Here is a 12,221-nt window from a genome sequence, read left to right as displayed (position 1 = left end):
GGCCAGCAAGTTGACCTCCCCCAATCAGAGGAACATCAGGGATGGCCGCCACTAGCCAGGGGGCCCTGCCTACCTTTTTTCCATTAGCTGGAGCTAGCAGAGCAGCTCTCTGCCTTTTGGAAGCCTCAGCCTTTGTAAAACTCAGCATCCTAATCCCACCACCCAGCCTTGGTCTCCCATCCTACAGCAAAGAGCACAAGCCCGCAACATCTGGCCAGTGTTGCAACTTCAAGGGGGAGCCTCCAACACCTCACCACTTCTTTTTTCACTGCACAGAACATTCCATAAAGTCCAGGCTACTGGCTGCATTTCCACAAGCCCCACCACCTGTCCCACCTATGGCCCAGCCCTTTTTCAGTCTGGCCCATGGACATTTGGAGAAAGGAGGCTTGGAGTCAAGTATCATCTGTCTGAGAGCTGAATGTTGTCTTATGTTGGCAAAATAAAGGTAAGAAGAGAAGGTGGGGGGACCCTCAGGGGAGAGGGCATCTCTGAGGACCTGTTGCCTACAAAACCGCTGGGATGCATAGTGGGAGGGAACCCCAGACACAGCCCTTGGCTATCCACGATCCCGCCAAGCCCACTCCAGCTAAGATGCTGAGCCCTGACTCAGTGGCTCGTTACCTATTTCTCCCGGAACATGCTTGCCGTGGAAGCTAAAGCAGACGGTGACATTCAGGCAGTTCACAGGCTGCTGGCCGTCATGACACTGAGGTGCTGTGATGTTGATGGAGGCGGGAAGGAGGATGGTGACATCCACCGTGATGACAGGTCTCGCCCTATAGGTCAAGAGGGAAGGCAACTTAGTCATGCTGAGGAGTGGCTCTCAGACCCAAAGGAGAACTAAACTGATGCAACAAATCCTAGGGCTTCAGCCCAGCATCTAATTAAAGTCCCAGAGAGAATGGCCAGGGTGCTCTGTAAATACTTTTCTCTGGTTTTTCAGCCTATTTCCTAATAAATGAACGAATGGTTATCTTCCCAGTAAGAAAGGCAAGTTTGTTGTTCATAAAGCACAACTGGTTGAGGCTATTTATGAACCACCAGATGTTGATTATCCAAAATTTCACCAACTAAGTTCTGATTTCCATTTTATTAGGAAGATACAAGTAGACTTAAGAGGTGTGCCAACAGCAAATGCCATGACTCAAGAAAGAGATGCACGAGCAGGGGTTCCCCCAAAGCATTTACTGGCATCACCAGCATGAACTGAGCCAGGGGGTCAAACCTCCCTCTTCATTTACTCCTATCAATTCATTAAGTATTTTTCTAAAAGAATTTGATTAATGGAGTCCCAGCTGGTAAAAGCAGAGCACCTCAGAGCTGAAGAAATCAACCCGCCTGGTCGCAGGACCAAGTGAAACCCAATAAACATCCACACTCCCGTCACCCACAGGGACCACTCCCCCAGTGCTTGATGGATGGACGGCTCATTGCTGGCTTTCCAGGAAATCTCTGGGGGCCCCCAAACAAAAGCAGAGAATGAACCACACTATTCCGCTCTCATTGCAAACATCTGCTGAGGGATGGTTCACCTAAGCTGTGGCTTAACCTCCTCCCCTCCAGGCCTCACAAAGAGACCCTTTTACCTCCAAGGAGCCCCAGGCCTCACAACATAACAAGATTAAGGGATGTTAGCAGCTTGAGAACAATGACCTCACTTGTGTTCAATGATCCCACAAAGAGCACCCAGGGGGACAAGACAGATGGGAAGCCAGGACCAACACCAGTGGGACTAGGGGATTTCACTAGTGCCACCACTGCCTTGAGATGTGGGTAGAGAGAGGCACAGCTGTGACAAGTAGAAGGGAACTGTGGGATTCCAGAGCAGATCCAGCTGTAGGTCTAAGGGAAGTCAGACAACAGCAGTGCCTGGAAGAAATCCAACATCCAGTTTTCCAATTTTCTTTGGGGTTTAACCTTAGAAGATGCTCAAGGGTTCCTTGGCACCCCCGGTATCTGGCTGTCCCCCTTCTCCAGGTTCCTGGCACTGTATTTGCACTACACCTCACCTCTTAACTAATTAGGTCATTGTGTATTTCCAAACCTGCCTGCAGGCCCTCCAAGGTCTAGGCTCCTAATGAATTCATCCTGATATTCCCAGGACAGCAGGCATTCAAAAACCCTTGCTAACTGGACGAAACTTTTCTCCAGACCAACGGAGTAAAAACCACAGGCGGGACCATCATTTCACAAAACAGACAGCGCTGTCTACCCTGTGACAGCCCCACCCTGCCCAGTGCACACAAGTCCTGTCACGTCATCGTGCAGGACCAGCCCCCCGCCCCCCCACCACCATTATCCCAGGGCCACCAGGCTGGGAGCACGCCTGCTTCCTAGTCTCCCGCCAGAGCTTGGCAGGGGAAGGCGAGGTGAGCAGGAAGCAGTAGTGAGCAGTCCAAACAAAAGGACTTGGTTGGAGGTTGTTAAAAAAAAAAAAGAATCCTTTGAAAAGACAGACAAGGGCCATCTCCCCCCAACATCCGTCAGATCAGTTCCCTCAAACCTTTTTGTTTCAACTCCAAGTATTGTTTTTGGACCAGGGAAAACCCAGAAATCTTTCATAAGCCTCTCTGATCACTTCCTTTGACCCCAGATGGCATAGCAGCAGGCGCCTAACACCCTAATACAGGGCCTGCCCTCCAGAGCTAATCCCAGAGAACAAACTTCCCGAGGGCAGAGCTGGACCAGCCCACACCCCTGGGGCCTGGAGACTGGGTTTCACAGTCGGACATGAAAGCAAAAGGGCACCTAAGGACAGCATGGCAAGGGTGTGCAAGACTTTTTTTCAAAGAAGCTGGTGACTGGAATACTTCTTTCTGATGGGTCTCAGACACTCCAAATCATATTTGAGTTGATTCTGATATTTTACTTCCAGGTAAGTAATAAAACCAGTCTGGATGCCCTCAGACATGGTGTTGCTCCAGTGACCTTAACCCTTTAAGGGGTCAGTACTGTTTTCAGGGCAGAGATGTGGGGGATAGAGAAAGAGCCCACACTCCTGGTGAGGGTGTTAAACCAATAACCATCCCCAATGCCAGCCATTACTCCAGGGAGCTAATTCACACCTACATAGTTGGAAGCCACTCTCAGCAGGGTTTTCTCTTAGTTGCAGCCCAAAGCATTCCTAATCCACAGAGCTCTTGATTCTTCCCCTGAGAAAACTTAAGAATGGGCATGGTGTGAGTGTGTGGGTGGGCATGGTGTGTGTGTGTGTGCAGGCATGGTGTGTGGTGGGAGGCACAGTTTGTGTGTGTGTGCAGGCATGGGGGGGGCATGAGGTGTGAATGCATGTGCACACACACATATGCATGGTTTCCTGGCCATCCCCCATCACCCTCAGGTAACTCAAAGTCAACCACACTTGCCTATCAGCGAGGTCATGCCTGGGACGCCCACTTGGCTTTGTCTGGAGTCTCCAGCCCCTCGGCCGCAGGTAGCACCTTATCAAGGATGCCAACCTGCTTGGCCCCTGACACACTTGGCAATCCCGCTACCTGCTCCTCCCCCTCTGAGGGGCCCCAGCTCATCTCTGAAACCTCCCCTGCTCACCCTGAGCCTGTCACACTCCTGGAAGAGTCCTGAGGTGGTCACCTTCCATGACCCCCTTCCATCACAAACTGCACCCTGTGCTGAGCCCCCTCCCCACCCAGGGTCTATATATCAGACCCCACCTCCCCCAGCCCTTTTATCACCTCCCCTCCTCCCTCTTGCCTCTTGAACCTCTCCAGGCCCCAAGGTGGAAAGGGGTTCAGGATGGGGCTCAAGGTGAGATTCGTATAGGAAGCTGAGGGACACCTCCTTGATCCCACCCTCAGAACACCCTCTTTGAACCACTGCCAATCCATTGGCTCCTCTGCAGCCAGCCTTCTGGAAAGGAGACAAGATTTACTGTTTTCTTGCTTCTCCTTCTCTCACCCACCCACAGGCATTTCCACTAAGAAAAACTGGGGAATGCACTTCTTTGAGGGGAATCCTGACAAGCCAGAGCAAGCTACTCAAGATGGTGGTGAGAGGGAAAACGACCTCACGGAGCCCCAGCCAGAGCCTCTGGCCTCACACGTCCACCCACAACTATTCACGGCCATGAAAGCTGTTCAATCTAAAAGGCTAGCTAGCAACCTGGAAGGAAGGGGTGGCAAAGAAAGTGGAAATCCAATCATGTGAGGAATAAAGGCCCCCTCTTTGCAGAGTCACCAGCTAAGGGACACAACCACCTTCAAATACTGCAGGGCTTTTATACAGAAGAGAGAGGACCAAGGAGCAAACTTTGAGGCAGGCAAATTTCACCCCATTTAAGGAAGAATTGCTAACATTTACTGAGCACTTAAACCCAGCACTGTTTTTAACTCACTGAGTTCTCATAAGAACTTATAATATCCAAAAAGGTAAGGACTATTAGTATCTTTCTTAACAGTGACAATGCTGAAAAAGAGGTAACCAGACTTGCCCAGGAAACTCAACCCTGTAAGGGCAGAGTCATGGTCCCACTCCTTTTTTTCACACTCCTTTTTTTTTTTTTTTAAATGGCCACGCCCTCAGCATATGGAAGTTCCCAGCCTAGGGAATGAATCTGAGCTGCAGCTGCAACCTACACTGTAGCTGTGGCAATGCCAGATCCTTTAACCCACTGCTCCAAGTTGGGGATTGAACTTGGGTCCCAGCGGCCCAAGCCACTGCAGTCGGATTCTTAACCCACTGTGCCACAGCAGGAACTCCAGAGTTTACACTCTTAACCTCAAGGGTATTCCATGTTTTCAGCAATTTTGTTTCTGGCCATGCCTGTAGAAATTTCTGGGCCAGGGATCCAACCTGAGCCACAGCAGACAGCAGTGACAATGCAGATCCTTAACCTATTGTGCCACCAGAGAACTCCAACAATTTAACATTTTGAATTATCTAGGGGTTAACTGAGTCCCTTAGAAGTTACTAAGCCCCCACCCGGGGGGTACCCCATTCAAAAGGAGGCTATGCGGCCCCTGTGGTAGAGGCTCAGAGGAAGGCCCTGCTGAGTGAGAGGAATCTAGGGTGTGGAACTACATGGCCCCTGGGATCCCTTCCAGCTCTAAGATCCTACTAGCCTATTTTAGAAAGTTCTGCAATCAGGTTGTTAACAAAACCTAAGTGTTGGCTCCCGCTCCAAAGTGTAATTCTGCCTCCTCTGACTCATACAGACAGAAATACTTGGAGAGCGTTCATGGGTGGGATGGCAGCCTTTGTCAGAGAGATGCAGCCTGCATGGGCTCCACAGCGAGCACTGGCCTGAGCTCACATCCCTCACCCGTTGCTGCACCAAAGAATGAGGTGGCAGGAGGCTCCCAGTCCCTGGGGGGCTGGGGACATGAGGTGGGGAAGTGAGGAAGAAGAGATGGGATAGGACAGTGTTTCCGACCCCTTGAGCGTCATGGCACCCAAAGGAAGTGATAATTTGTGCATAGGTTACACTCGAAGGGGCTGTTCATGGCCAAAAGCAAAAACCCAAGCTCTGCCTAGAAGTCCCATCGGTGTGATCATCTCACACCTGTAAGTCATTAGAGGCCCACCAGCTGGAAACCCTGGCAGAGAAGATAATAAAAATAAGAAAAAAGAGATACTATTCCCACTTACTAAGCACTTCCGCCTGCAAGGAACAGGACAGAGTGATTGCTGACTAATGATGAAAAAGTCCCCTGGCCCCCAAATCCCACCCCTCCTCCATGAAGAACCAAGAGGAAAGAGAGAAGTATCTCACCTGAGGAGGACCACACTGTCAGACATGAAGGCTCCAATAGTGACATCTGAAAACCACAAGTTTACAGATTCAGAAACTTGCTGAAACCCATTTCTCTCCACCCCTTCCATCCCCATGATGGCGCTCCCCAGCCTCAAGGTCAGGGGGCCCCTCCAGGCTCTAGGATGACTTTGTAAGAGTGAAAGCCACACTGTGCCCTAGGGTAGCCCATCACCAGATGTGGCTGCTGAGACCCTGAAATGCACAAATGTGCTAGAAGTACCAATGAGAACTGACTTCAAAGACCAGACACCAAAAAACATTAATTATCTTATGAACAATTTTTATATTGATTGTATATTGAAATATTTTGGGTAAATTGGGCTAAACAAAAGATGAAAATAATTTCACCTATTTCTCTTTTTTATGTGGTTACTGGCTTTATTTTTATTTTTTTATTTTTTTGCTTTTTAGGGCTGCACCCATGGCACAGGGAGATTCCCAGGCTAGGGGCTGAATTGGAGCTGTAGCCACTGACCTACACCACGGGCACAGCAATGTGGGATCTGAGCCGCGTCTGTGACCTACACCACAGCTCACAGCAATGCCAGATCCTTAACCCACTGAGCGAGGCCAGGGATGGAACCCGAGTCTTCGTGGATGCTAGTCAGATTCGTTTCCGCTGCACCACAACAGGAACTCCTAGAATCTTTTATATTACATAAGTGGCTCATATTATTTCCTTTGGACATCAGGGAATCAGAGAGGGGACGGCTTGGAATTCAGTGACTCTTGGGAGAAGATCTAGGTTCTGTAGAACATGTGCGTCATCTCTGTTCCAAGCCTCACTCAAGTTGACCCCAGAGTCCATCTTAGCGTCCTCTTCGGCACAGAGGAGATCATTATCCCCGTGTCTTCTTCAGACATTCACAATGTTTCATAATATTTCAATCAGAAAATATGTATTAAATGCTTTCTCAATATAATATGTATTAAACATTAAATCAGATATTAAAATCTGAAAACTCATGAACATACTCGGTAAACTATAAATCAAGACAGTGTTCACGGATAATGCTTAGTCCTAAATAATTTGAATTTAGGAAATATTCATCCAACAGCTCTCTACCTTTCTTCCCCTCAAATGCAAAGTCCTGCAGCTTTCATTCTACCTCCCAGAACCAAGCATCTGAACCCAAGCGAATCTGAATCCCTGGCACCATGCTCTCATTAAGGAATGACCAATAGCATATCCATATATTGCAGAGCAGCTAAAATTTCCACATGCAGGTGTGCTTATTAATTTTGTTATTTTTTATTATTTTATTTTTTGTCTTTTCTGGGGCCGCACCCGTGGCATATGGAGGTTCCCAGGCTAAGGGTCAAATAGGAGCTGTAGCTGCCAGCCTAAGCCACAGCTCACAGCAACGCCGGATCCTTAACCCACCTGAGTGAGGCCAGGGATCGAACCTGCAACCTCATGGTTCCTAGTTGGATTCGTTAACCACTGACCTATAATGGGAACTCCTAACTGCTATTTTTTAATAGCCTTTTAAAGTTGCCTGGATATTTGAAAATAAAAGACCCCGATGCATTTTGTCATTTCTTTTATGAAAAATGCAAGATAAGAAATCCAGATCCATCGTGAAGTGTTGAGCACACCTGCTTAGTGTACAATTAGAGAGAAGCAGCCCGGGTCTCCACCCTGGCTAGTCCCCTAAGTTCTCTTGGGACTCAGCATCCTTGTCAGTAAATTGGGGAGACACCGCCATCTCTACCTATCTTCAGGGGTGACTATAAGACGGACATTGCACATGTAGCATTCTGCGTATGTTAAAGTGCTAAACCAATGGAACATATTATTAAGGAATGGGCACAAATTTCCCAGGACAACTGCTTTCTCAAATATAAAAAGGCCCATGAGGGTGTATAGGGACACGAATTTCAACACTGACCCTTTCTGAGTCCCACTCCTCCTGGCTCTGCAAAGTTAGGAAGGATGATCAAAACTCCTGTCTGTGGGAAACAACAAAATTTGATGCCCTCATACAGGATCGCATTCATTTTCACAGATCCTTCTGAGGCATTTTATTTATTTATTTTTCCTTTTTAGGGCCATACCTGCGGTATATGGAAGTTCCCAAGATAGGGGTTGAAAAGGACCTGCAGCTGCCAGCCTGCACCACAGCCACAGCAACTCCGGATCCTGAACCCTCTGAGAGAGGCCAGGGGTTGAACCCACATCCTCAAGGATCCTAGTTGGGTTCATTTCCACTGAGCCACACAGGAACACTCTGAGGCATTTTTTAAATGGAAAGAAATGTTTTCTCAAGACAGCAAAATGGTCCATAGTTTGAGGAATATTTCTACTGAATTTGGGTAATTCAAATTTGATGATTTGGAATTTTTCCAAATTCTTCATTTCCTCACCTGACCCTACTCTCTCCCCTTCAAACCGAAAAAGAACCACTATTCCACTGCCTGGTCAATTTCACCTAAGTGGATATCACTTGGGATTGGGGTTTGAAATTGTACATTTTTATTCAATTACCCTCAACCACCACAAGGCATTAATTAACCCTGAAGACAAGCCAGCCAGCCTTGAATGGCCAAGTCTGTTTTGTCCGTCAGAGAGAAGACATGGTTTTCTTTCTGCTCCAAGTGTTCCTCTCAATAATTGTCTTATGTGTTTGTTTGTGTGGTGGGGTGTTGCTCAGTTCCTTCTTCACTCTCAAGAGGAAGATGCCTCTGAATATGCTTAACTACCAAAGAAAACATGAGGTTTCACTATTTATCATTTTAAAATCAGGCAGTGCTTTTTTTCTTCATCAGAAAGATGCATTGCAAAAATCTACCCTCCTGGTGATTAAACCCTTCTGAGTAGATCACTCTTCTTTTTTTTTTTTTTTTTTTTTACACCCATAGCACATGGAAGTTCCCAGGTTGGGGATCAAACCTGTGCCATAGCAGCAACCCAAGCTGCTGCAGTGACAATGCCAGACCCTCAACTCGCTGTGCCACAAGGGAACTCCCAGAGTGGATCATTCTAAAACTGAAAAAAAACTTTAACACTACCTTCACCTTAAAAACCAAACACCAAGCAAACCTCTCTATTGTACTCTGTGAATTCTCCTAATCCTAAATAGACATGACCATGCTTACCATACGGGTTCTCTTTGCTTCTATCATATGCCTTTAAGAAAACAGCTTACCAGGATAGCCATTTCCATCCATATCAACGCCTCCTGATATGGACTGACCAAACATCCGCAGAACTGGACTTATCTTCCGCCCCGACAGTTTCTGGAACAGATAATAGGGAGATTGAGTCACCCGAAGGAGCACCGTCATAAAAAAGAACCCATGACTGTTTCAGACCAGTCTCCCCAGGACACTCAGTCTTGAAGTTGATCAAAGAAAAAAAAATATCATAGTCCAAATTTGATCAGGGGGCTTTTAGCAGGCAGGTGAGGATGACACACGCCTTTATCATTAGTTGCCTTAGTTCAATGTTACCTTAAAATTTGTTCTAAGCTCTGTGCTAACAAAAAAGTCACCGAGATGAGTATGTTAGTGTTTAGACTTTTTTTTTTTTTTTTTTTTTTTTGCTTTGTAGGGCCACACCTGCAGTATATGGAGGTTCCCAGGCCAGGGGTTGAATCGGAGCTACAGCTGCCAGCCTACACCACAGCCACAGCCGTGAGGGATCTGAGCCGCATTTGTGATCTACCCCACAGCTCATGGCAACACCGGATCCTTAACCCACTGATCAGCCAGGGATCAAACCCGCATACTAGTCCGGTTCTCACTATTGTGCCACAACAGGAACTCCTGATACATTAAATGAAGTTCCACATGGATCAAGTTTAACTTGCATTTCTCAGGGAGGTTCTGTTTTGTATTACACAGCATAACTGGCTGAAATTCTAGGAACATGCTTTCCTTATCTCTCTCTACCCAAACATATACTAGACACGGACCACTGCTCTCCTATGAGGCACACATTGGTCCTTCCCTAGGTGGACAGGAATTAGCATGTCTATCTAGAAAAGATGGTGAAACCGCCTCTCAGTGAAGCCAACCAGAAGATTACAGATGGGATGAAACAGCTCTGCGTAGCAAATCTAGAACTCCATGGTCCCGGATCTTCTATAAACTTCAGGAAATGAAAAACAAAACCCAAAGAATGAGCTAAAGCTGTCCTCCTCCCTAAAAGGGAGCCCCCAACCAACGGTTCAGAATTCACAGCTCTACCACCACAGGGGACACTTGTGATACTGTATCGGTACTGACTTCTAATTTGCCATTAAGTTCAACAGGGGCTAACACACACTCCTTTGGTCCAAGAACATTTATTATACAACCAGCCCTTGTCACACATCAATGCTTGGGTGGCACAGTTCCTCACAAAGATACCATGCTTCCTGAATCAGCAAAGCCCCATGTTCTGGAAGCTGACCTGTTCTTTCTTCCCTTTCTCTATACAGGCTCCCTGGAGCTGTTTCCCTCCCAAGGCCCTCGCTGTGGGTAAGAGAAATGCTTTGTTTTCATGCCATGCCGCAACCTCCACATCAGAACCAGACTTCCACGTATCCAGGGGCTCACCTGGGACTTTCCTGCCTTACCCTTTTCCTTATTGCAAAGTCATGAATATGAGTATGGACAGATGTGTGCCCCACCCGCCCCACCCCACCCCGCCCCACCGGCAAGACCCTCCACCTACCATCTCCAGTTAAACCATCCATCAGGAAACGTGCAGACATCAAAGTACCAACCAGAACACTGTAGGGTACACTGAAGAAATGTTTCTTGCTAACAGGCAGAGTCCCACATCCCACGTGGTTCTGTCTAAACAAACATGGGTGTGCATCTGCATGTTTTCTGAAAAGTCCTATTTTGAAGCAGACCGTCCTGGCTCTGAGGTCCCACAATGCAAGCAGCCGCTTGTCCTGGGTTTGCATTTCTAAGGTATGCCTGTGGCTGGGACAAGCGGGGAAAAGTGAAGGGGTGGTCCTTTTGGGGGTGGGGATGCAGGCTTAAGTTATCCCGCAGACATCTGTAGGCCATTATGCCATAAAGCCAGGAAGATAAGTCTGTGTGGTGCTAATAACCCTAAATGAAAACCAGGAGCCTTGGAAAACCTCCCCTTGACCAGGTTTATATGCAGCGTCCTTACGGCAGGAGAAAGATCATAGGGGCCGCCAGGACATGCCCAGAGGGCCCTCAAATTGAGAAAGGCCTATGAGGATCTTAAAATCAATGCTTTGCATGGGGAACCCTAGAAAGAGGAACGAGTTACAGAGTAATATGGAAGAACTTTAGACCCTGATCTCACAATTTACCCAGCAGAAATAATACCAATCTCGGCCAAAGAAAAACAGCTCCCTTGCCCAGACTCGTTTCTGATTTCCTCCTCTAGTTCATCCACACAATGCCCGCTCTGTCCAGACCGGGGCCCCAGAGGATCCGGTGTTACAGGATTTTTCTTCCTTTTAAATCATGGACCTTATCACATACATATTAGCAGCTTTGGAAACACGTAGTCCTAGATGCTTCTTTCTTTCTCTTTTTTAAAGAGCCCCAAACCACTTCTCTTTCAGAACTGACGGGACAGGATCTGTGCTGACAGAGGCAGGACGGGTCCAGCTGCTGATCCCTGCTTCCTATTCCAGACAATCCACACCGACCACAAAACGTATACTTCGGTTCTCTGCAGGGATTCCACCCAGCAACAAAACAAAACACTAGGAGAGGGCCGAGGGAGGAGGGGAAGCGGGGGTCTCTCCACATTGCCTCCTCCAAGTGCTCAGCTTCCCAGGTCCAGAAACAAGCTTCCAGGAGGAAGCATGGACTGTGACCCTGACGGCTGCCCAAGGATGGGGCTCCCTGGATGACCTTCAGCCTGTGACAGTGGGAAGTGGGTTCCTGACCCAGATTACAGCAGCCCCTGGGACAAGGATGTGGCCCCCAAACTGTGCCTGGATCCCTCTTCCTCCTGCCACATGGGTGAAATCCAGGAGCTTGATTCCCACCCTTGCTCATTCTAAAGAAAAGATAGTCTGTGTAAGTAAATGCTCCCTCAAAGCATATATGCCTCACGGCAAAATAAGCTTCCATATTTCCAAGTTTTCCAAATGAGCTTCTGGGAGAACTCCTTTTTCTGACATGGAGTTGAGGGCAGTGGTTGCAATAAGAGGGTTGTTAGCAAAGTTTCAGTGGCCAAATTGCCACTTCTTAGCCAGTGATCTTGGGCACATTACATAACTTCCCGAGGCTAGGGTTGCCTCGTAAATAAAAGGTGGATAATAAGGGTACCTATCCCACACGGCTGTCATGAGGACTGGAGGTAAGAGGTCAGAGCAGACCCTCAGAAGCATCCTGCATCTCCCTCAGCACCTGTCTCCCATAGGTGCCACAGAGCAGAGCAGGAGGCCCCACAGAGGGAACCCACCAGTCCTCAACCCTTCATGAGCAAACTCCTATCTGCAGCAGGAAGAACAATTAGGAATGT

At 47.9% G+C, this 12,221-nt stretch overlaps 1 protein-coding gene across 1 annotated transcript in view; it reads right to left on the bottom strand.

Moving 5' to 3' along the window:
• Nucleotides 1–12,221, bottom strand: part of ITGA9 (integrin subunit alpha 9) — a 355,238-nt gene that overhangs the window by 264,088 nt on the left and 78,929 nt on the right. Inside the window, exons 12-14 of the mRNA XM_047770180.1 lie at nucleotides 8,923–9,013; nucleotides 5,732–5,777; nucleotides 625–779 (exon numbers count right to left, since the gene is read on the bottom strand). Coding sequence (XP_047626136.1) covers nucleotides 625–779; nucleotides 5,732–5,777; nucleotides 8,923–9,013 — 292 coding nt within the window. The remainder of the gene's footprint in view (nucleotides 1–624; nucleotides 780–5,731; nucleotides 5,778–8,922; nucleotides 9,014–12,221) is intronic.

The sequence above is a fragment of the Phacochoerus africanus genome, chromosome 1 (assembly GCF_016906955.1).
Source record: "Phacochoerus africanus isolate WHEZ1 chromosome 1, ROS_Pafr_v1, whole genome shotgun sequence".
In the NCBI taxonomy this organism is placed as follows: domain Eukaryota; kingdom Metazoa; phylum Chordata; class Mammalia; order Artiodactyla; family Suidae; genus Phacochoerus; species Phacochoerus africanus.
The sequence above is the reverse complement of the archived record's forward strand: the minus strand, read 5'-3'. Positions and strand labels throughout refer to the sequence as shown.